Genomic DNA, 27,638 nt, shown 5'->3' on the forward strand with positions numbered 1-27,638 from the left:
GTGAATTATTGTATTGCAGAATCACGAGAGAAAGCGCCGCATTGGGAAGTCCTTTGTCCAGTAGGCGGTTTACCGTGGAGCGTGGCTGAAAATTACGGTGAACACATTAGGACTTTTATAACGCAGTCACAGACACTAGGTCCCATTAATTTTAATGGCCATTCACTGGCACTGGATGCTAAATGTTTCCGAGTACAGAAGGAACAAGACCTGCTTTCAAATGAGCTGTAACAATAAAGTAATCCTCTACAACCATTAATTTGTGTAGTGCACTGTTATGTCATTAACCTGTTTCCCTCTTTATTCAAGAAAGGGATGCCAATCGTCTCGATTTAAACAACCAACTATTAGGTTTTTGAAAGTGATACTAATTTAAAAAAAATAATAGATATCCAATCAGTATATACACTACCGTATTTTCCCGCATATAACCCACGGGGTATACAACTTTTTACAAACAAACAAGACCCTGCGGGGTATATGGAGGTGCTGGCTATCCCAAAAATATTTTACACGTGTGACAAGTCATGACTCGTTTACAGTTTTTAATGGTAGGACTGTCCACTATGCAACACTTACCTTTGACTAAAGCACTGCTGAATAAACCACTCACACTAATATTGCACATTATCAGGTTTTAAATGATTCGAATTGTTTGTACAATGAAATGATGTTTGAAGTGGGCGTACTTTGTTTACCGGCGACGGGAGCTGGGGGAGAGGTGGGGGGTGGGCGAGGCCACGGCGTTACTGTAGTGCCGCTATTGTCTGCGCAGTGCGCAATCTACCAGTGGTAAAACTACTTACTTATCTACCAGTTACGTGTTATTTATTTAGTGGATATTTACTTTACTTACTTATTTACTGTTTTAAGTTCATTCGTTTCTGGTTAATTTGTTTTCTTTGTGCAAGTTATGATTTTAATGTTAACAATTGATAGTGTAATGTATTACAAATGTAAACTTCGTTTTAATGATGGAATTAAGCTGCGGTAACGACGTTAAATCTATGAATGCGTGCGGGGTATATGGAGGTGCGGGCTGTCTGAAATTTTGATTCAAAGCTTTCGTGACTGCAGTAATTCATATTCTTAGCTCTTTCGGTAAAGTCACGTTAAAGGGAAACAACAAAATAATAAAATATATATAAAACAATAAAAATTCTCACGACGTTTCGGCCATAACACAAACGGTTATCATCAGGTGTGAAAAACCAACGGCAAGAAACATTTGAAAGAAGTGTCGGTAGAATATCTGAAATTTGTTTTACACAAAATGCTATTTTTGCGGGGTATATGCGTCTGCGGGCTATATGCGGGAAAATACGGTACCAACCTTAAAATTGTATGTCGAGCACTCTAAAAACAGTCTTACTGCCCTAGACTTCATGCAGACATGTGAAACCTGGTCGTGTGATCACATGAAAGTGATAATAAAATTACTCATCTTGCTATCCCACCTATTTATGAAAGCCACCGTCAAGGAAATAACTCCATGTGTGGAATGTTCTCAATTCCCCAACCCACCAGCAAAGAAACAACACGAAACAAACTGCTTTATTTTACATTGTCGTCAATGTTTATTTAATTACAACACCGTAACGTCACACACCACGAGAGCATACAAAAGTGGGGCCAACACCAAAGAGCAATAATACGACACGATCTAACCAAAAAACAACGTCTATTATGGTCAACATTGGTCACGGAAGCCTACAACTTCTGAATGTTAATGTAGATGTTGTTTATTGTTCACGTTGTTATTCCTCGTTATTAAAGAAGCCTACTACTACTGGACGTTAAACAGAATTGCAGACGTTTTTTTTTATTGGTCACTGGGTGTTGGCCGTGGGAAGGAATCGAACTCGGGTGTCCGGGGGTTCGTAGCGCGGCACAGTGCTGACCGCTACTACAACTACCGCTCCCCACCGCTCGTTCAAGCAGCAGCAGCAAGGCAATGACGAGCGTATATCACTCGCACTGAGACTTAAACATCATGAAACTATGTCCTAATTGGCATATAAAAAAAAAACAATCAAACTGTGTTGACTATGTAGATTAGTGACTGCAAGGGTTGCGATTCGAATCTACGCATCAATTAGATTTGAAGCTCAATGATACTGGTAGGAACCTCCTGGTTACACCACCAGCCCACAGGGGATTATTGTGTCCGTCCGTCCGTCGTGCATCCAAAAATGGGAGGGGTGGGGCTGGGTGGAGAGGGGAGGGTGGGGAGGGGCTGGGTGGGGAGGGTGGGGAGGGGCTGGGTGAGGGGTGGGAGGGGTGGGGCTGGGTGGGAGGGGTGGGGCTGGGTGGGGAGGGGCTGGTCACCCCGTGGTGCCCTTATAAAACTCAACGTGTAACCTACTCACGCCAGCTAGTGCCCGCCCTCACAGTCGGGCATATTTGCGGAATACACCACGTGGTGCCGCCGTTGACCCTGGCCATTGACCGAGCAACCCAACGTTCCTACCAGCTCCCTCCGCAAGAGAATGTGTTTGTTCATAAACCCACTGGACTATTTGGTGACCAGGTGGACGGCGGAACAATTTCATTCTAGGAATGGATTGCGTCGAGTCAAATTGCATTCTGAGTGTGTGGCGTGTGCCAAGTGCATTCATTGCATGTGCGATGAAGACTTGTCACACTTATCTTGAGATGGTTTCTTTACTGTAGAGACGCGTTCACTCAAACAGGCGGAGACCTCCACTGCAACAGCCCCGATTCTCCCACGCATCTCCCCAATTCCTGAACGGTCTCGCTTGTTCCAGAGGCTCGCTCCACCGGCAGATTCTACCGTCGTTACCTCGTTCCCATAGCCCACCAGTCGAACGACATCAACATCTTTAACAACAAAATCAACATCATCAACATCATCAACAACAACATCATAAACATCAACAACAAAATCAACAACAACGCCACAGCCACGACTGCTCCTACTGCTACTGCGGCCGCTGCGACAGACGCCACTGCTGCCACTGCTGCCACAGCTGCCACTGCTGCCACAGCTGCCACTGCTGCCACAGCTGCCGCTGACGCTGACGCCGCTGCTGCTCGAGGAATCTTTGTGACAGGAAGTGCTCCCTGTCCCAGCCGTCATTCTTGTAGCTGGCGTGGAGCTTGCGGTGAGCCCAGAGAGCGGTGAGCAAAGCCCTCGCTGCAAATACATCCTGGCTCCATGCCGTCCTGATGCAGCACACACACACAGATGCACAAAGGTAAAGACAAAGATCCCCCGTGTAGCCTTAACAGACTGTAGGGGCGAGTGCTGTTAGCGAGCACCTATGAAGGCCGGCACAGTACACGAGGGGGTGGGTGGCCAGCACCACGCCCGGCCGCCTTTGTCTCCCCAGTGGCGATGTTTACACACAGCACCAGGTACTCATTTGAGGCTGAGTCGACCTAGGAGAGGCCCAGGACCGGGACCGGTTCAAATAATCGTCACCGGTGTTGGCCGTGAGCGGGAATCGAGTCGCCGGGTTCGTAGCGCAGCGTAGCGCTAACCACTACACTACCGCTCCCCAGACACACACACAGACACACACACATACACACACATACACACAGACACACATACAGATACACACAGACACACACATACAGACACACAGACACACACACATACACAGACACACATACAGATACACACACAGATACACACACAGACACACACACAGATATATACACACACAGATACACACAGACACACACAGATACACACAGACACACAGACACACACAGACACACACAGACACACAGACACACACGGACACACAGATACACACAGACACACAGAAACACACAGACACACACAGACAGACAGACACACACAGATACACACAGACACACACAGATACACACAGACACACACAGACACACACAGAGATACACAGACACACACAGACACACACACACAGACACACACACACAGACACACACAGACACACACACACAGACACACACACAGACAACAACAACAACCGCCATTCGCCACTAAGTGGTGGTGACGTCACCACGACGCTTGTGCCAGGCTATGTGCACCCTGAGGCCACGTGAAGTGTCGAACGCCCGCTGGCAGGAGGTCACGGGGCAGACCCAGGTGCCACGGGTCGACTGACTGAGATGACTGGCTGATGCACCACCTGTGCCCCCTACTGTGCCAACCTGCTGTGCTTTAGCCACCCGGCGCTCCGCTCGTTGATCTGAGCGTCGCTCCTCCGTCCTCCGTTGTTGTTGGAGGGCGACTGCCTCCAACTGCCCAGTAGCATCCTTCACGAGCCTCCTCCACAGAGGCCGATCTTGACACCGCTGGTACCAGTCATCGGCAAGTCCACTCAGCTCCACGTCCTCCTGTACCACATCACTCCATCTCTTCTCTAGCCCGTGCCGCGCCCGCTTAGCCCCCTCAATCCGGCCGAACAAAAGCTGTTTCGGCATGCGGTGGCTGGGCATGCGGGCTACATGACCCAGCCATCGCAGCCTTGCCTGCCGGAGGAGCTCACCGATGGGACCCTGCCCAGATCTTTCAAGGATTTGTGAGCTCCTCACACAATCCAGTCTGGTTAAACCCATGATGGATCGTAGGCAGGCCAGCCTAAATGTTTCTAACTGGCGAAGATGTTCCATTAGGGGGGTCCACGTTTCGCAAGCGTAGAGAAGGGAGGGAATGACCGTGGCCGAGAAGACCTGAAGCTTAGTGCGGAGCGACAGACCAGGTAGCTTCCACACAGCGTTACGCAACCGATGAAAAGATATTGCCGCTCGACTGATTCGGAGTGAGACCTCTGCTGTTAAACTGGAGCCAGTCATAAGCACACTGCCCAGGTATGGGAAACTCTCCACTCTCTCCACAACTGCCCCATCACCGATTGGGAGTTGTGGGGGTGGAGTGTCCGATGGTACAAAATACCCAGGCAGGTGCTTAGTTTTGGTGGGGCTGATGGTAAGGCCCCACCTCTTAGTGGCACGCTCCAGTCTCAACAGCAGCATCTCCAACTCCTCCTCTGACTGAGCAGCTATTACCAAATCATCAGCATACATAACGTGGTTGAGCAATAGGGAGCCATCCCTTGACCGCACCCGGGCATCGATTAGCCTCCCATTATATCTGTACCATATGGAGATTCCCCCGGTACAGCTATTGAAGGCTTCACGAACTACGTGGTCAAAATAGATGTTAAATAATGTGGGAGCCAGAGGACATCCCTGTCGCACCCCAAGGTGTACAGGGAATGGCTCTGACTCCTGGCCACGTAGTTTTACCCGGGCCCGCTCACCATCATGAAGGTCCTTAATGATCGTGAGCAGAGGGTCAGGTACTCCAAAAGCACGAAGAACGACCCAGAGCCCAGGCCTACTGATGGTATCATAGGCCTTGACCAGGTCAATAAAGCAGAGATGTAGGTTCGTAACGCAGTGCGCTAACTGCTACACTACCGCTCCCCACACACAGACACAGATATACACACACAGACACACACACAGGTACACACAGACACACATACAGATAAACAGACACACACAGATACACAGATACACACAAATACACACAGATACACACACAGATACACACAGACACACACACACAGACACAGATACACACAGACACACACACACAGATACACACACACAGATACACACAGACACACACACAGACACACAGATACACACAGACACACACACAGACACACACACACAGATACACACAGACACACATACAGATACACAGACACACACACACAGATACACACACAGACACACACACACAGACACACGCACACAGATACACACAGACACACACACACAGATACACAGACACACACACACACAGATACAGATACACACACAGATACACACACACAGATACACACAGACACACACACACAGACACACACACACATACACACAAAGACAAAGGTCCCCAACCGTGTAGCCTCAGCAGATTGTAGGGGCAAGTGCTGTTAGTAGCGAGCAGCAGCGCCCATGGAGGCCGGCGCTGTGGCATACCACGAGGTGGGTAGTCAGCACCACGCCTGGTGAGTGGTGGTGGTGAGTGTGTGCGGTGAGAGTGGTGAGTGGTGGTGGTGAGTGTGTACCCCCCCCCCCCCCTGCTCACCGGCTGGTGCGGATGGCCACGACGCGCCCAATGCCACCGCTGCCCTGCAGGCGCTGAGCGTTGGCGGCGCTGCCGGACACCAGCGCAGTGAGCGCCCAGAGCACCGCCGACACCCCGTTTTCACCCAGCCGGGAGGCGTCGCCACCCTCACCACCCTCACCAACATCAGGCAGCATCACGGTGAGGATCCTCACGCCGTTGTACAGCCCTGGGGAGTGCGGAGAGATGGTGGTAAGCGGCCTCCATCACCACTCCCATCACCACCTCAATCATCACTCCCATCACCACCTCAATCATCACTCCCATCACCACCTCCATCACCACTCCCATCACCACCTCAATCATCACTCCCATAACCACCTCAATCATCAACTCCATCACCACCTCAATCACCACTCCCATCACCACCTGAATCATCACTCCCATCACCACCTCAATCACCACTCCCATCACCACCTCAATCATCACTCCCATCACCACCTCAATCACCACTCCCATCACCACCTCAATCATCAACTCCATCTCCACCTCCATCCCCCCATGACCACCTCCATCACCACCTCCATCCCCCCATCACCACCTCAATCATCAACTCCATCACCACCTCCATCCCCCCATCACTACCTCCCCACCCCCACCCCCCCACCCGCATCCCACCGATGAGGCGCTGGTTGTTGGGGTCATTCCGAGCGAGGACTCGCAGAGCGTGCACCGAGGTGAATGCCAGCAGCTGGTGATCGCTCCGCAGCTGCTCCACGAGGCAGAGCAGCCCCCCGTTGTGGGCGACGACCGTGCGGGCCAACGCCGACCACTGCTCGCGACGACGCACGGCAACGCGACACCACCAAGCAGACGGCACATCAAACAGTGAACATTGGTAGCGAGCGTTGCTAGGGAGCGTTGCTAGAGAGCGTTGCTAGATAGCGTTGCTAGGGAGCGTTGCCAGGGAGCGTTGCTAGGGAGCATTGCCAGATAGCGTTGCTAGAGAGCGTTGCTAGATAGCGTTGGTAGCGAACGTTGCTAGGGAGTGTTGCTAGGGAGCGTTGGTAGCGAGCGTTGCTAGGGAGCGTTGCTCGGGAGCGTTGCCAGCGAGCATTGCTAGCGAGCGTTGCTAGGAAGCGTTGCTAAAGAGTGGTGCTAGGGAGCGTTGCTAGGGAGCATTGCTAGGGAACGTTGCTAGGGAGCGTTGCTAAAGAGCGGTGCTAGGGAGCGTTGCTAGGGAGCGTTGCTAAAGAGCGTTGCTAGGGAGCGTTGCTAGTGAGCATTGCTAACGAGCGTTGCTAAAGAGCGGTGCTAGGGAGCGTTGCTAGGGAGCGTTGCTAAAGAGCGTTGCTAGGGAGCGTTGCTAGGGAGCGTTGCTAGGGAACGTTGCTAGCGAGCATTGCTAGAGAGCGTTGCTAGGGAGTGTTGCTAAGGAGCGTTGCTAGGGAACGTTGCTAGCGAGCGTTGCTAGAGAGCGTTGCAAGGGAGCGTTGCTAGGGAACGTTGCTAGGGAGCGTTGCAAAGGAGCGTTGCTAAGGAACGTTGCTAGGGAGCGTTGCTAGGGAACCTTGCTAGGGAACGTTGCTAGGGAGCGTTGCTAAGGAGCGTTGCTAGGGAACGTTGCAAGGGAGCGTTGCTAGGGAGCGTTGCTAAGGAGCGTTGCTAGGGAACGTCGGTCATCTTGCTTCTCGTGGCCCACAACGCACACGCGGCCGGGAGCAGGAGCACCGCGGTGACGTCACCGTCGCTGAGTGGCGGCCATTTGTTTTGTGGTGCAGTGACGTCACCGTCGCTGAGTAGCGGCCATTTGTTTTGTGGTGCAGTGACGTCACCCCCCCCCCACCCACCTCGGTGTCTCCGCTGGCCAGGCTGTAGATGGTGCTGGTTGCTGCTTGCAGGATGACCGTGTTGTGTGACTGCTGCAGCAGAGACACGTAGCAGCTGACCGTGTCGGGTTGGTACAGCAGCTCACTGCCTGCACAACGCCCGTACATCAAACTATCACAAACTACACCATACACTATACTACTATACACTATACTATACACTATCACAAACTACACCATACACTGCACACTATCACAAACTACACTATACTACTATACACTATACTATACACTATCACAAACTACACCATACACTACACACTATCACAAACTACACCATACACTACACACTACTATACTACTATACACTATACTATACACTATCACAAACTACACCATACACTACACACTATCACAAACTACACCATACACTATACTACTATACACTATCACAAACTACACCATACACTACACACTATCACAAACTACACCATACACTATACTACTATATACTATACTATACACTATCACAAACTACACTATACACTATACTACTATACACTACACTACACACTATCACAAACTACACCATACACTATACACTACCATACACTATACTATACACTATCACAAACTACACTACACTACACACTATACTATACACTATCACAAACTACACCATACACTATACTATACACTATCACAAACTACACCATACACTATACTACTATACTATACACTATCACAAACTACACCATACACTATACTATACACTATCACAAACCACACCATACACTATACACTACTATACACTATACTATACACTATAACAAACTACACTACACTACACACTATCACAAACTACACCATACACTATACACTACTATACACTACACTACACACTATCACAAACGACAACATACACTATACACTACTATACACTATACTATACACTATCACAAACTACACTACACTACACACTATCACAAACTACACCATACACTACACTACTATACACTATACTATACACTATCATAAACTACACTACACACTATCACAAACTACACCATACACTATACTACTATACACTATACTATACACTGTCACAAACTACACCATACACTACACTACTATACACTATACTACACACTATCACAAACTACACTACACTATACACTATCACAAACCACACCATACACTATACACTACTATACACTATACTATACACTATAACAAACTACACTACACTACACACTATCACAAACTACACCATACACTATACACTACTATACACTACACTACACACTATCACAAACGACAACATACACTATACACTACTATACACTATACTATACACTATCACAAACTACACTACACTACACACTATCACAAACTACACCATACACTACACTACTATACACTATACTATACACTATCATAAACTACACTACACACTATCACAAACTACACCATACACTATACACTACTATACACTATACTATACACTATCACAAACTACACTACACACTATCACAAACTACACCATACACTATACGCTACACTACTATACACTATACTATACACTATCACAAACTACACTACACTACACACTATCACAAACTACACCAAACACTATACACTACACTACTATACACTACACTACACACTATCACAAACTACACCATACACTATACACTACACTACTATACACTATACTATACACTATCACAAACTACACTACACACTATCACAAACTACACCATACACTACAATACTATACACTATCACAAACTACACTACACTAGACACTATCACAAACTACACCATACACTATACACTACACTACAGACTATCACAAACTACACCATACACTATACACTACACTACTCTACACTACACTACACACTATCACAAACTACACCAAACACTATACACTATACTACTATACACTATACTATACACTATCACAAACTACACTACACACTATCAAAAACTACACCATACACTATACACTACACTACTATACACTATACTATACACTATCACAAACTACACTACACACTATCACAAACTACACTACACTACTATACACTATACTATACACTATCACAAACTACACTACACACTATCACAAACTAAACCATACACTATACACTACAATACTATACACTATACTATACACAATCACAAACTACACTACACTACACACTATCACAAACTACACTACACTATAACAAACTACACTACACTATCACAAACTACACTACACTATCACAAACTACACTACACTATACACTACACTATCACAAACTACACTACCATAGACTACACTATACTACTATACACTACATTATACACTACACTATACACTACACTACCATACACTACACTACTATACACTAATACACACTACATTACTATACCCTACACTACCATACACTACTATACACTACACTACTATACACTACACTACTATACACTACACTACTATACACTACACTACTATACACTACTACACACTACATTACTATACCCTACACTCATAATAACGGTTTTTGGGTTAGATCGCGTTTATTTATAAATGTGTCGTAACCCTCCACTACCCGACACGGCCAATCAGCAAAAAAGTGTCACGTTGACAAAAGACAAATAATTCATTACTTTAGCCCACCGGTGTGTTGAAGAGTGAATCCACATTTACAGTTTGAGTACGACGTTTCGCTGGTAAGTACTTCCAGCATCATCGGGCAATTGGCGAAACGTCGTACTCAAACTGTAAATGTGGATTCACTCTTCAACACACCGGTGGGCTAAAGTAGTGAATTATTTGTCTTTTGTCAACGTGACACTTTTTTGCTGATTGGCCGTGTCGGGTGGTGGAGGGTTACGACACATTTATAAATAAACGCGATCTAACCCAAAAACCGTTATTATGAATAATATTGGTCGCGAAAGCCTACGTGTTAAACTATACCCTACACTACCATACACTATACACTACACTACTATACACTACACTACTATACACTACACTACTATACACTACACCACTATACACTACACCACTATACACTACACTACTATACACTACACTACTATACACTACACTACTATACACTACACTATACACTACACTATACACTACACTATACACTACACTACTATACACTACACTACTATAAACTACACTACTATACACTACACTACTATACACTACACTATACACTACACTACTATACACTACACCACTATACACTACACTATACACTACACCAGACATGGGCAAAGTACGGCGCCCGGGCCGTATACGGCTCGTTGGGCTTTTGAATCCGGCCCGCCGAACTTGTCCAAATATTATTATTAAATTAAATTTTCCCTTTCCCCTTTAATGCCGCCATTTCCCCATTAGATGGCGCACTTTGACCGGGAGTGTGGTGTATATGGCTCAGATGTTTTCATGATGTTTGATCAGTCACGCTACGACGTGTTTTTGTATTGTTCATATTCGTGCGATTTGTTAAACTGCCTTGCAAATAAATGCTTTGCTACCTGTTAAAGGCCAAATCCTTTCACGTAATGATTTTTAACACGTCATTTATATTTAGTTCACACAGACACTCCATCCATCTGTTCCTGGCCCGGCCCCTCTGTCAAATTTTAGAAACCATTGTGGCCCGCGAGTCAAAAAATGTGCCCACCCCTGCACTACACTATACTACTATACACTAGACCAGTGGTTCTTAACCTGGGTTCGATCGAACCCCAGGGGTTCGGTGAGTCGATCTCAGGGGTTCGGCAGAGCCCCCGCCACGGAGGTCCGGACACACTTGAATTATTGTGTAAATTTGTGATGACACACACGGCCCGCTTGGCCATCACTGGCTGCAGATGATCATGCTACACTGCTTGGCCAATCAGCGCTGCGGGGAATTTAGTGCGTACTCAGTAGTCAACGTGTGACTGTTGTTGTCGTACGTCGTGTGATTTCTTTAATATTTTATCCATACTAACTATGTCGGGCAAAAGAAGAAAGTGGTCGGACGAATATGTACAACATGGATTCTCATGTATCACGGAACGTGATGGGAGTGAGCGTCCTATCTGCATGATTTGCAACGCCAAGTTGAGCAACTCTAGTCTTGCACCGGCAAAACTAAAGGAACACTTCTTGAAGCTGCATGGAGACGGGGAATACAAGAACACAACACTTGCTGAATTCAGGGTGAAGAGAGCCAGATTCGATGAAAGGGCCACTCTGCCTGCTCTTGGATTTGTACCTGTTAACAAACCGATCCTGACAGCATCGTACGAAGTTGCTTACCTGATCGCAAAGCAGGGCAAGCCACACACCATTGGTGAAACACTTGTGAAACCAGCTGCATTAAAGATGGTGAATCTGATACTCGGAACAGCGGCCGAAGGTAAATTATCCCAAATTTCCCTTTCAAATGACACCGTCAGTGACAGAATAGAAGACATGAGTAAAGACATCTTGGCTCAAGTAGTCGCGGATCTGATTTCAAGCCCGGCAAAATTCAGCCTTCAACTCGAAGAAACCACAGACGTTTCTGATCTAAGCCAGCTTGCTGTTTTTGTACGCTATGTGAAAGACGACATGATAAAAGAAGAGTTTTTATTTTGTAAGCCTCTTACAACAACAACGAAGGCAGCCGATGTGAAGAAGCTTGTGGATGACTTCTTCAGAGACAACAATCTTTCATGGGATATGGTTTCTGCAGTTTGTACGGACGGAGCTCCAGTCATGCTGGGAAGAAAGTCTGGTTTTGGTGCGCTAGTAAAGGCCGATGCACCACACATCATTGTGACGCATTGTATTCTGCACAGGCATGCGTTGGCAACAAAAACCTTACCTCCAAAAATGGCAGAAGTATTAAAAACTGTGGTGGAATGTGTGAACTATGTGCGAAAAAGTGCTCTGAGGCACCGCATCTTCAGTGAGCTGTGTAAAGAAATGGGCTCTGAATTTGAGGTACTTCTGCTCCATTCTAATATTCGCTGGTTATCCCGGGGACAGGTGCTGAATCGTGTTTTTGCCATGCGTGTGGAATTAGCCCTGTTTTTGCAAGAGCACCAACACTGCCATGCAGATTGCTTCAAAAATCCTGAGTTCATTCTCATTTTAGCGTACATGGCTGATATATTCGCAGCTCTCAATCATCTCAATCAGCAGATGCAGGGTGGTGGAGTCAATATCATGGAAGCGGAAGAACACCTGAAGGCTTTTCAAAAAAAGCTACCGTCATGGAAACGACGAACAGAGAACAATAACTTCGCAAACTTCCCGCTTCTGGACGACTGTGCAAGTAAGATCGAAGATGTGTCTGGAATCGGAGATATTTCTGTATCCACGGAACTGAAGCAAACAATTGCCACGCACTTAGATGAGCTTGCAAAGTCTCTCGACGGATATTTCCCTACAAGAGAGTCATATCCAGCATGGGTGAGACAGCCGTTCACGTTTGCTGTTGAAACAGCAGATGTCAATGATGAATTCCTCGACGAAATCATTGAAATTCAGCAGAGCCAGGTTCAACAGCAACTCTTCAGAACAACAACGCTCTCAACGTTTTGGTGTCAACAAATGAACAAGTATCCAGTTATTGCTAAGAAAGCCCTGGATTTTTTTATACCATTTGTTACAACGCATCTTTGTGAGCAATCCTTTTCGAGGATGCTGGACATAAAAACGAAGAAAAGGAACAGACTTTGCTGTGAAAATGACATGAGAGTGGCACTTGCCAAGGTGAAGCCACGCATATCTGAACTGATCTCTCAAAGGCAACAGCAGAAGTCACATTGATTTCCGGGTATGTAATTTGTTGTGAGTTTATGCATTGTGTTGGTTTTATTCTTTGAACAAGGTAATGTTCATGCACGGCTCATTTTGTGTACCAGTAAAAAACATATCTATGTCTTGAATTTGAAAAAAATCACATTTTATTTTTCACTAAAGAGGGGTTCGGTGAATGCGCAAATGAAACTGGTGGGGTTCGGTACCTCCAACAAGGTTAAGAACCACTGCACTAGACTATCACAAACTACACTACACTATCACAAACTACACCAAACACTATACACTACACTACTATACACTACACTACACACTATCACAAACTACACCATACACTATACACTACACTACTATACACTATACTATACACTATCACAAACTACACTACACTACACACTATCACAAACTACACCATACACTACAATACTATACACTATCACAAACTACACTACACTACACACTATCACAAACTACACCATACACTATACACTACACTACAGACTATCACAAACTACACCATACACTATACACTACACTACAAAACACTATACTATACACTATCACAAACTACACTACACACTATCACAAACTACACCATACACTATACACTACAATACTATACACTATACTATACACTATCACAAACTACACTACACTATCACAAACTACACTACACTATACTACTATACACTATCACAAACTACACTACACTATACACTACACTATCACAAACTACACTACACTACCATACACTACACTACTATACACTACTACACACTACATTACTATACCCTACACTATCACAAACTATACTACCATACACTACCATACACTACACACTATCACAAACTACACCATACACTATACACCACACTACTATACACTATACTATACACTATCACAAACTACACCATACACTATACACTACACTACTATACACTATACTATACACTATCACAAACCACACTACACTACACACTATCACAAACTACACCATACACTATACACTACACTACACACTATCAAAAACTACACCATACACTATACACTACACTACTATACACTATACTATACACTATCACAAACTACACTACACACTATCACAAACTACACTACACTATACACTACACTACTATACACTATACTATACACTATCACAAACTACACAACACTATAACAAACTACACTACACTATTACAAACTACACTACACTATAATACACTACACTATCACAAACTACACTACACTATACACTACACTATCACAAACTACACTACCATAGACTACACTATACTATACACTACACTATACACTACACTACTATACACTACTACACACTACATTACTATACCCTACACTATCACAAACTACACTACCATACACTACTATACACTACACACTATCACAAACTACACCATACACTATACACCACACTACTATACACTATACTATACACTATCACAAACTACACCATATACTATACACTACACTACTATACACTATACTATACACTATCACAAACCACACTACACTACACACTATCACAAACTATACCATACACTATACACTACACTACACACTATAAAAAACTACACCACACACTATCAAAAACTACACCATACACTACACTACTATACACTATACTACACACTATCACAAACTACACTACACTATACACTACACTACTATACACTATACTATACACTATCACAAACTACACTACACTATAACAAACTACACTACACTATCACAAACTACACTACACTATACTACACTACACTATCACAAACTACACTACACTATACACTAAACTATCACAAACTACACTACCATAGACTACACTATACTATACACTACACTATACTATACACTACACTACTATACACTACACTACTATACACTACACTACTATACACTACACTACTATACACTACACTACTATACACTACACTACCATACACTACACCACTATACACTACACTACTATACACTACACTACTATACAATACACTACCATACACTACACCACTATACACTACACCACTATACACTACTATACACTACACTACTATACACTACACTACCATACACTACACTACCATACACTACACCACTATACACTACACTACCGTACACTATACACTACTATACACTACACTACTATACACTACACTATACACTACACTACTATACACTACACTACTATACACTACACTACTATACACTACACTACTATACACTACACTACTATACACTACACAACTATACACTACACTACTATACCGTACTACTATACCGTACAATATACAGTGTACTACAAACTACACTACACTATACACTACACTATCACAAACTACACTACACTATACACTACTATACACTACTACACTCTACACTACCCTATACACTACTAGTGTCGTGTATAGGGGGGAGGGAGTGAGGGGGGGAGGGAGTAAGGGGGGAGGGAGTGAGGGGGGAGGGAGTGAGGGGGGAGTGAGGGGGGAGGGAGTGAGGGGGAGGGAGTGAGGGGGGGAGGGAGTGAGGGGGAGGGAGTAAGGGGGGGGGAGTGAGGGGGGAGGGAGTGAGGGGGAGGGAGTAAGGGGGGGGGAGTGAGGGGGGAGGGAGTAAGGGGGGAGGGAGTGAGGGGGGAGGGAGTGAGGGGGGAGGGAGTGAGGGGGGAGGGAGTGAGGGGGGGGGAGTGAGGGGGGGGGAGTGAGGGGGGAGGGAGTGAGGGGGGGGAGTGAGGGGGGAGGGAGTGAGGGGGGAGGGAGTGAGGGGGGAGGGAGTGAGGGGGAGGGAGTGGAGGGGGGGGTCACCTCTCTTCATGGTGAAGCTGCGGCTGGCAGCTTCTCCCCAGCCCCCCCCCACCCTGCCCACCCTGGAGCCCTTCACGTCCGGGATGTGGTACAGGATGTGCACGCTCAGCTGCTGGAGGAGGCAGACTGCATCCTCGACCGCCTGCGCACACAGACAGCCCGTGGCAGACGAAGACAAAGATCCCCCGTGTAGCCCGTGACGGACAGTAGGGGCGAGTGTCGTTAGTTGCGCAAGAGGGGGTGGGTGGCCGGCACCGCGCCCGGCCGCCTTTGTCTCCCCGGTGGCGATGTTTACTACGCACCGCACCGGGTACTCATTTGAGGCCGAGTCGACCTAGGGGAAGCCCAGGGACCGGTTCAGATTTTCGCCACCGGGGTTGGATGTGAGCGGGAGTCCTCGGGTCGCCGGGTTTGTGGCATAGCGCTAACCACTACACCGCTGCTCCCCGCACGCATACATACACACACACATACACACATACACACAAATACGTACACACATACACACGAACATACATACACACATACATACAAACACATACAAACATACATACACACACATACACACAAATACACACACACATACACACGAACATACAAACACATACACACATACATACACACATACATACACACACATACACACACATACAAAGATCCCCCATATAGCCTTAACAGACTGTAGGGGCAAGTGCTGTCAGCGAGCAGCACCTATGAAGGCTGGAACGGTACACGAGGGGGTGGGTGGCCAGCACCACGCCCGACCGCATTTGTCTCCCTAGTGGCAATGTTTACACACCACACAAGGTACTCATTTGAGGCTGAGTCGACCTAGGGGAGGCCCGGGACCGGTTCAGATAATCGTCACTGGTGTTGGCCGTGAGCGGGAATCGAACTCGGGTCGCCAGGTTCATAGCGCAGCGCGCTAACCGCTACACTATCGCTGGCAGGAGGTCACGGGGCAGACCCAGGTGCCACGGGTCAACTGACTGAGATGACTGGCGTCGCTCCTCCGCCCTCCGTTGTTGTTGGAGGGCGACTACCTCCAACTGCCCAGTAGCGTCCTTCACGAGCCTCCTCCACAGATACCGACCTTGACACCGCTGGTACCAGTCATCGACAAGTCCACTCAGCTCCACGTCCTTCTGTACCACATCACTCCATCTCTTCTCTAGCCCGTGCCGCGCCCGTTTAGTCCCCTCGATCCGGCAGAACAAAAGCTGTTTCGGCATGCGGTGGCTGGGCATGCGGGCTACATGACCCAGCCATCGCAGCCTTGCCCGCCGGAGGAGCTCACCGATGGGACCTTGCCCAGATCTTTCAAGGATTTGTGAGCTCCTCACACAATCCAGTCTGGTTAAACCCAGGATGGATCGTAGGCAGGCCAGCCTAACTGTTTCTAACCGGTGAAGATGTTCCATTAGGGGGGTCCACGTTTCGCAAGCGTAGAGAAGGGAGGGAATGACCGTGGCCGAGAAGACCTGAAGCTTAGTGCGGAGCGATAGACCAAGTAGCTTCCACACACCGTCACGCAACCGATGAAAAGATATTGCTGCTCGACTGATTCGGAGTGAGACCTCTGCTGTTAAACTGGAGCCGGTCATAAGCACACTGCCCAGGTATGGGAAACTCATACTCTTTGGTTCTATTCGGTAAAGTCACGTAGGTAAAAAATAAATATGGGAATCTCTCCACTCTCTCCACAACTGCCCCATCACCGATTGGGAGTTGTGGGGGTGGAGTGTCCGATGGTACAAAATACCCAGGCAGGTGCTTAGTTTTGGTGGGGGTGATGGTAAGGCCCCATCTCTTAGTGGCACGCTCCAGTCTCAGCAGCCAGCATCTCCAATTCCTCCTCTGAATGAGCAGCAATTACCAAATCATCGGCATACATAACGTGGTTGAGCAATAGGGAGCCATCCCTTGACCGCACCTGGGCATCGATCAGCCTCCCTTATATCTGTACCAAATGGAGATTCCCCCGGTACAGCTATTGAAGGCTTCACGAACTACGTGGTCAAAATAGATGTTAAATAATGTGGGAGCCAGAGGACATCACTGTCGCACCCCGGCCACGAAGTTCTACCCGGGCCCGCTCACCATCATGAAGGTCCTTAATGATCATGAGCAGAGGGTAGGGACTCCGAAAGCACTAAGAACAACCCAGAGCCCAGGCCTACTGATGGTATCATAGGCCTTGAGCAGGTCAAAAAAGCGGAGATGTGGAATTACCTACACTTCTGCTGTAGCAGACCGATAGAAAATATGGCATCTTTGCAGGACCGCCCTTTCCTGAAACCGCAATGGGGCTCTGCAAGCCTCGCCTCAGCGTGCCTGGCAAGGCGATGTTGAATAATCCTTGCCAGGACCTTTCCCGGCACACTGAGGCATGAGATGCCCCTGTAGTTGTTACAGTCTGTGCGTTCCCCCTTCTTAAAGAGGGGGACCACTAGGGCATCCTTCCAATCCTGCGGAACCCGTCCAGTGGTCCAGACTGCTGTTATGATGTCATATAGGGCAGTCTGTGCACAAACGCCACCCTCCCTCAGCATTTTGCTTGGGAGATCATCTCTACCCAGTGCCTTTCCTGGTCTCAGACTCCGGATCGCCTTCAGTACTTAATCAACAGATGGCACCTCAGCCAGCCACTCACAGGGGGTGACTTCCTCTTCTATGAGGCACCGCAGCCTCAGCAGGGTCATCCTCACTTTGTGCCATGATGTTTTCCAGGTTGGGGGATTTCCCCTCCCCCAGGACCTCCCAAAAATGCTCAGCAAATCTGCAAACCTGTTCCTGGGGGTCGGAGATTGGATCACCGTTCTTTCTCCTAATGATGGTAATAGGTGTGGCGCTGCAGGTTACTTTTTTGATGGAGTTAAATAGGAATTTGTGATCACAGGCCATTGGGGCAGACTCCATCTCCTCAGCAACCTGCAACCACCAACCATCCTTAAGGCGCCTCACGGCTCTACGAACCTCCGAGCGAAGGCTGCGGTAAGCCTCCTCATTCTCTGACATGGGATGTTGTAGATGATGAGAGTGGGCCTGTCGCTTTTTCTCAGCCAGCCTGAACACCTCCTTTGTCAGCCAGGGTCTCTGAAGAGGTCTGGACTGTGTACCCAAAGAAGCCATTGCAGCTGCATAAGCCACAGTCCTAAACCTCGCCCATTTCCCCTCGACATGAGGAGGTTTGGGATGATGCCAACCCCAGCTGCAAGCGATGATTAAATTCTCGCTTGAAATTTTAATCAGCTAGCTGAGACCATGCCACTATGGGTTTGAATGGGGTCCTGGGTGTACACCCACCACCGGAGTGGAAGAATGGCAGGCGCATCTTAAAGATGCCAAGTCGATGGTCAGTGGGCAGATCAGCTCCTGGTGTCAAGGACATGGGCCCGCATCCACTGTTCCATCACAATGTAGTCCAGCAGATGGTCTTGCTTGTGTAGTGACTGTGATTGTCACTGTGTGGTGCCGGGCTTACGAAACCGCAGCGGATAATGTCTTGGCATTATGTGTAGTCCGCTTACTGGGCAAAGTACCAGCCCTCATGGGGCTTGGGTGAGCGCTGTGCAGCGTGGAGGCACCATGTGCGGTGTGCGGTGCGGGCTCCCGGTGAGGGAGCGAGAGGGAGTGTCAGCCAGCCAGGGTTACGTTGGGGCATGATACGCTGGTTGGCCTGCCGACACGTAACCGGATGATATTGGAGGGGGGCCTCCGGTGGACGGGGGCCGCTGGGCGGTCACGTGGTATAGCAGAGCTCTCGGGGAGCCTTCGGGAAAGAGCCGGAGAGATCTGGAAGGTGGGCGGGGTGAGGGGCGGAGCCAACCCCAGCCCAGGCCGATATAACGGGGGCACCGGGAGGGGCTCGGGGTTCTTCGTGTTACTGGTGATGAAGATCCACGTCGGGTTGAAGAAGCCTCTAGCCACGTGGTCCGGGACCCAGCTTGTGGTCTGGGCCGGGATAGCGAACCTTGTCTAGTTCTGCCGTAGCGTGGCTTGATGAGCATTCAACACCCAAGTGTAGGTTGTGTTATGTTACGTTGAGTTTCTAAATAAAGTGTTGCTCCCAAGACAACGTCTGCGACTCAGTTGAACTCGTTACACTTGGACCTGGCATGCATCCATGATGTTGTGTGGATGTGCCGATGCCGGAACAGCGTGTTGGTAATTACAAGCCCATGGGCTGCACAAAAATCTATCAGCCTCTTACCGTTGTTATTGAGCTGATCTGGCCCATGCCCTCCAATCACTCCAGACCAGGTGCTAGGATCATGACCAACTCGGGCATTGAAGTCACCCAACAAGATGACTCTATCCCGAGGGGCCACTTTAGCCAGTATCTTTGACAGGAGGTCATAGAAGCCATCTGACTCATCGGCCTTGCCTGCATCCTTCCAGATGTTCGTCTTCAGTGGGGGCATACATAACCACGACCACCACTCCTTGCCTCTGGTTGATGGGAAGGCGAGCCCAAAGTAGCCTGGGGATTACAGCATCCCACACCTGACCGCCACACTCCCACGCCCCCTTCATTCTTTTGTTCAGAAGAAGAGCCACTCCCTGTTGTTTGGCAGTCTCCTGCCCCGAGTAAAGGACTGTCCACCCCTCATGGTGGCAGGAGCCAGAGCCGGTCCCCTGGACCTCCTGAATACCATAGAGATGCAGGCGGTACCGGTCCAGCTCCCAACAAAAGAATGGAAGCCTCTCCTCCGCAGTGAGCGTTCGAACATTCCACGTGGCCATCCGTAGAGGCTTTTTGTTGTTCCTGGAGAAGCCCCGAGGATAAAGATTCAATCTCCTCGCTCCGCCAAATGGGGTTTGGCCAGGAGACGTCATAGACGCCCGTACCCCTGGTGCCTCCGGCACAAACTTAATAAATGCATTACCTCGTATTTTAGTGGTAGTTAATTGAAAGTGGAGGGGTTACCAGTCCCTCGCACCGGTCCAAAGCCCCTTTTTGGCCGCTGTGGTGGTAACAAATGCCATGAAGGGAAAGGCCAATCTAAATTTGCCCTCCCCCCACGGCACTGCCCACCACAACATTGCCGTCCGGCACCTCGAGGAGGTAGGGGGTTGTTTTTGCCGGACAATACACACACACGGACATACATACACACACACATACATCCACACACGTGTACATACATACACATACATAAACAAAGACCCTCCATATAGCCTCAACAGACTGTAGGGGCAAGTGCTGTTAGCGAGCACCTATGAAGAGGCCGGAACGGCACACGAGGGGGTTGGTGGCAAGCACAACGCCCGACCACCTTTGTCTGCCCAGTGGCGATGTTTACACACCACACCAGGTACTCAATTGAGGCTGAGTACACCTAGGGGAGGCCCAGGACCATTTCAGATAATCTTCACCGGTGTTGGCCACGAGCGGGAATTGGACACGGGTCGCCGGGTTCGTAGCGCTAACCACTACTTTACCACTACCCATCTTGGTGTGGGGGTCACCTGAGTCTCGATGTTGTGCCCTTTGAGTGCCGAGCGGATGAAGTGCAGCACGCAGTCCACCAGCCCCTCGCACTGCCGCATGCTCAGCCGCCTGTCCGGGTCTGCCGAGCTCAACTCCCTGCAACGTCACCGCCGTGACGTGAACCCTGACGTCCCCGTCACGTCAACCGCAACATTTCCGTCGCGTCCACCACGACGTCCCCGTCACGTCTGCCTCGGCGCGCCTTACCGCAGGCACGCCAAGGCGTTGCAGAACGCCGCGGAAGGCGAGGCGGGCGAGCTGAGTGAGGAGGGTGAGACGGGAGAGCTGGGTGAGGACGGGGAGGAGGGTTTGTCTCCAACGTTGCTCCTCCAGCCGCTCTCTGGCACCAGCACGAGCTCCACCAGCGCCGGGAGGCAGAGCTCCACCAGCGCAGCCCTCAGAGGCTCGTGGCACGACAGGTTCCACAGCGTGCCTGGGGTAGGGGTGGCGAGGGTGGGTGGGTGGTGAGTGTGAGTGGTGAGTGTGGGTGGTGAGCGTGGGTGGTGAGTGGTGAGTGTGGGTGGCGAGAGTGGGTGGTGAGCGTGGGTGGTGAGTGCGGGTGGCGAGAGTGGGTGGTGAGTGTGGGTGGGTTGCTACCGGTGATCTTCTCCAGGGTGTGAGGGTTGTGAGTGCGTCCCAGCAGGCTGGCGAAGGCCGCGATGCCTCCATTGTTGCAAAGGGCCAATGCGCCAACATGGTTGGAGCTGAGGACTTGCAACACCTCGCATGCATACGCACGCACCTGTGGGGGCACGGGGAGATGAGGAGATGCACAAACAACAACAACCGCCATACGCCATCAAGTGGCGGAGATGTCACCACGACGCTTGTGCCAGGCTATGTGCACCTTGAGGCCACGTGAAGTGTCGAACACCCGCTGGCAGAAGGTCAAGGGACAGACCCAGGTGCCACGGGTCGACTGACTGAGATGACTGGCTGATGCACCGCCTGTGCCCCCTCCTGTGCCAACCTGCTGTACTTTAGCCACCCGGCGCTCCGCTCGTTGTTGTGAGCGTCGCTCCTCCGCCCTCCGTTGTTGTTGGAGGGCGACTGCCTCCAACTGCCCATAGTGTCCTTCACGAGCCTCCTCCACAGAGGCCGATTTTTACACCGCTGGTACCAGTCATCGGGAAGTCCACTCAGCTCCACATCCTCCTGTACCACATCACTTCATCTCTTCTCTAGCCCGTGCCGCGCCCATTTAGCCCCCTCGATCCGGCCAATTAAAGGCTGTTTGGGCATGCGGTGATTGGGCATGCGGGCTACATGGCCCAGCCGACGCAGCCTTGCCTGCCGGAGGAGCTCACCGATGGGACTTTGTCCAGATCTTTCGAGGATTTGTGAGCTCCTCACACAATCCAGCCTGGTAAAACCCAGGATTAATCGTAGGCAGGCTAGCCTAAATATTTCTAACCGGCGAAGATTTCCAATTAGGGGGGTCCACGTTTCGCAAGCGTAGAGAAGGGAGGGAATGACTGTGGCCGAGAAGACCCGAAGCTTCGTGCGGAGTGACAGACCAGGTAGTTTCCACACAGCATTACGCAACCAATGAAAAGATGCCACTCGACTGATTCGGAGTGAGACCTTTGCTGTTAAACCGGAGCCGGCCATGAGCACACTGCCCAGGTATGGGAAACTCTCCACTCTCTCCACAACTGCCCCATCACCGATTGGGAGTTGTGGGGTTGGAATGCCCGATGGTACAAAATGAGCCGCAATTACCAGGTCATTGGCATACATAATGTGGTTGACCAATAGGGAGCCATCCCTTGACCGCACCCGGGCATTGATCAGTCTCCCATTGTATCTGTACCAGATGGAAATTCCTCCGGTACAGCTAATGAAGGCTTCACGAACTACGTGGTCGAAATAGATGTTAAATAATGTGGGAGCCAGAGGAAATCCCTGTCGCACCCCAAGGTGAACAGGGAATGGCTCCGACTCCCAGCCACGTAGTTTTACCCGGGCCCGCTCACCATCATGAAGGTCCTTAATGATCGTGAGCAGCGGGTCAGGGACTCCGAAAGCACGAAGAACAACCCAGAGCCCAGGCCTACTGATGGTATCATAGGCCTTGATCAGGTCAATAAAGCAGAGATGTAGGTCTTGTTGGAATTCCCTACACCTCTGCTGTAGCAAACGGACAGAAAATGTTATCTCTGCAGGACTGCCCCTTCCTGAAACCGCATTGGGGCTCCGCAAGCCTCTCCTCAGAGTGCCTGGCAAGGCGATGTTGAATAATCCTTGCCAGGACCTTTCCCGGCACACTGAGGAATGCGATGCCCCTGTAGTTGTTACAGTCTGTGCAGTCTCCCTTCTTAAAGATGGGGACCACCAGGGCATCCTTCCAGTCCTGCGGAACCGGTCCAATGGTCCAGACTGTTGTTATGTCATGTAGGGCAGTCTGTGCACAAACGCCACCCTCCCTCAGCATTTCGCTTGGGAGATCATCTCTGCCCGGTGCCTTTCCTGGTCTCAGACTCTGGATCGCCTTCAGTACTTCCTCAACAGATGGCACCTCAGACAACCACTCACAGGGGGTGACTTCCTCTTTCAATATTTGAGGCACAGCAGCCTCAGCAGGGTCATCCCCACTTTGTCCCACGATGTTTTCCATGTGGAGGGATTTCCCCTCCCCCAGGAATTCACAGAAATGCTCAGCAAATCTGCAAACCTGTTCCTGGGGATCGGAAATTGTATCACCCTTTTTTCCCCTAATGATGGTAATAGGTGTGGCGATGCAGGTTACTTTTTTGATGGAATTAAATAGGGATTTGTGATCGCGGGCCATTGAGGCAGATTCCATCTCCTCAGCAACCCACCACCATCACCCATCCTTGCAGCGCCTCACGGCTCTCCGAACCTCCAAGCGAAGGCTGCGGTAAGCCTCCTCATTCTCCGACTTGGGATGCTGTATCCGATGAGAGTGGGCCTGTCACTTTTTCTCAGCCAGCTTGAACACCTCCTCGGTCAGCTAGGGTCTCTGGGGAAGTCTGGACCGCGTCCCCAAAGCAGCCATTGCAGCTGCCTGAGTCACAGTCCTAAACCTGACCCATTTACCCTCGACATCTGGAGGAGTGGGGGACGATGCCAACCCCAGCCGCAAGCGATGATGAAATTCTTGCTTGCAACGTTCATCAGCTAGCTGAGACCAGGCTACCTTAGGTTTGAATGGTGTCCTGACTGTACACCCACCGTCGGTGTGTAAGAATGGCAGACGCATCTTACAGATGACTAGTCGATGGTCAGAGGGTAGATCAGCTGGTGTCAAGGACATGGGCCTGCATCCACTGTTCCGTCACTGCGTAGTTCAGCAGATGTTCTTGCTTTGACCCGGCATTCATCCATGATGTTGTATGGATGCGCCGATGCCGGAACAGCGTGCTGGTAATTACAAGCCCATGGGCTGCACAAAAATCTAGCAGCCTCCTACCGTTGTTATTGACATGATCTGGCCCATGCCTTCCAATCACTCCAGACCAGGTACCAGCATCATGACCAACTCGGGCATTAAAGTCACCCAACAAGATGACTCTATCCTGAGGGGCCACATTAGCTAGCACCTGTGACAGGTCATAGAAGGCACCTGACTCATCAGCCTTGCCTGCATCCCTCCACGGATGTTCGTCTTCAGTAGAGGCATAAGTAACCATGACCACCACTCCTCACCTCCGGTTAATGGAAAGGCGAGCCCAAAGTAGCCTGGGGCTTACAGCTTCCCACACCTCACCGCCACGCTCCCACGTCCCCTTCATTCTTTTCTTCAGAAGAAGAGCCACTCCCTGTTGTTTGGCAGTCTCCTGCCCCGAGTATAGGACTGTCCACCCCTCATGGTGGCAGGAGCCAGAGCCAGTCCACCGGACCTCCTGAATACCACAGAGATCCAGGCGGTACCGGTCCAGCTCCCGACAGAGAAGTGGCAGCCTCTCCTCCGCAGTGAGCATTCGAAAATTACACATGGCCATCCGTAGTGGCTTTGTGTTGTTTCTGGAAGAGACGCAACAACAACAACAACCGCCATTCACCACTAAGTGGCGGTGACGTCACCACGACGCTTGTGCCAGGCCATGTGCACCTTGAGGCCACGTGAAGTGTCGAACGCCCGCTGGCAGGAGGTCACGAGGCAGACCCAGGTGCCACGGATCGAATGACTGATATGACCGAGACGACTGGCTGATGCACCACGCGTGCCCCCTACTGTGCCAACTTGCTGTGCTTTAGCAACCCGGCGCTCCGCTCATTGTTGTGAGTGTCGCTCCTCCGCCCTCCGTTGTTGCTGGAGGGCGACTGCATCCAACTGCCCAGTAGCGTCCTTCACGAGCCTACTCCACAGAGGCCGATCTTGACACCGCTGGTACCAGTCATCGGCAAGTCCACTCAGCTCCACATCCTCTTGTACCACGTCTCTTCTCTAGCCCGTGCCGCGCACAGACAAAGATCCCCCGTATAGCCTTAACAGACTGTAGGGGTAAGTGCTGTTAGCGAGCGCCTTTAAAGGCCGGCACGGCACACGAGGGGGTGGGTGGCCAGCACCATGCCCGGCCGCCTTTGTCTCCCTAGCGGCAATGTTTACACATCGCTCCAGGTACTCATTTGAGGCTGAGTCAACCTACACACACACAGACACATATCCTTGTGCGCCCCACCCGTGGTCTCACCTGGTCGTCGTCTTCACGGTCAGTGAGCAGCGTGAGGAGTGAGCGCAGCGTCCCGGCCGCCCTCACCACCGCCACCGCCCACTTCTCGGGTTGCTCGCAACCACCACCGCCACCACCACCACCGCCACCACCACCACCGCCACCACCACCGCAACCACCACCACCAACACCACCACTACCGCCACCACCACCACCCCCACCACCACCAACACCACCACCAACACCACCACCCCCACCACCACCAACACCACCACCACCAACACCACCACCAACACCACTACCCCCACCACCACCAACACCACCACCGCCACCAACACCACCACCGACAACACCACCACCACCAACACCACCAACACCACCACCACCCCCACCAACACCACCAACACCACCGCCACCACCGCCACCAACACCACAGCCAGCGGTGGTGGTGTTGGTGGTGGTGCAGCAGAAGCAGCAGCAGCGTCTGAGAGCGCCCAGGAAGCCGAGCCACCAGCGGCACAGCAGGGAGCCAAGCGGCAGTGCGGCAGCAGCAGCAGGGGCAGCGGGGACAGCAGGGACAGCAGCAGGGACAGCAGCAGCAGCAGTACGAGCAGCAGCAGCAGGGGCAGCGGCGGCAAGGGCAGCAGGGACAGCAGGGGCAGCAGCAGCAGGGGCAGCAGCAGGGACAGCAGGGACAGCAGCAGCAGGGACAGCAGGGGCAGCAGCAGGGACAGCAACAGCAGGGACAGCAACAGCAGGGACAGCAGCAGGGACAGCAGGGACAGCAGCAGCAGGGACAGCAGCAGGGACAGCAGGGGCAGCAGCAGCAGGGACAGCAACAGCAGGGACAGCAGCAGCAGCAGGGACAGCAACAGCAGGGACAGCAACAGGGACAGCAGGGACAGCAGCAGCAGGGACAGCAGCAGGGACAGCAGGGGCAGCAGCAGCAGGGACAG

At 50.0% G+C, this 27,638-nt stretch overlaps 1 protein-coding gene across 1 annotated transcript in view; it reads right to left on the bottom strand.

Annotated features, from left to right (window-relative positions):
• Positions 1–1,553: 1,553 nt before the first annotated feature.
• The window catches only part of LOC142913407 (uncharacterized), a 111,023-nt gene continuing 84,938 nt past the window's right edge, over positions 1,554–27,638 (bottom strand). The window contains exons 7-15 of the mRNA XM_076060948.1: positions 26,704–26,796; positions 22,643–22,787; positions 22,253–22,478; positions 22,024–22,141; positions 16,552–16,693; positions 7,945–8,072; positions 6,773–6,926; positions 6,116–6,323; positions 1,554–3,186 (exon numbers count right to left, since the gene is read on the bottom strand). Of these exons, the coding sequence (XP_075917063.1) occupies positions 2,943–3,186; positions 6,116–6,323; positions 6,773–6,926; positions 7,945–8,072; positions 16,552–16,693; positions 22,024–22,141; positions 22,253–22,478; positions 22,643–22,787; positions 26,704–26,796 (1,458 nt within the window). The 3' untranslated portion in view covers positions 1,554–2,942. The remainder of the gene's footprint in view (positions 3,187–6,115; positions 6,324–6,772; positions 6,927–7,944; positions 8,073–16,551; positions 16,694–22,023; positions 22,142–22,252; positions 22,479–22,642; positions 22,788–26,703; positions 26,797–27,638) is intronic.

This window comes from Petromyzon marinus, unplaced genomic scaffold (genome assembly GCF_048934315.1).
Source record: "Petromyzon marinus isolate PM22_M1 ecotype Great Lakes invasive population unplaced genomic scaffold, UKy_Petmar_22M1.pri1.0 PM_G_Scaffold_25, whole genome shotgun sequence".
NCBI classification, from domain to species: Eukaryota; Metazoa; Chordata; class Hyperoartia; order Petromyzontiformes; family Petromyzontidae; genus Petromyzon; species Petromyzon marinus.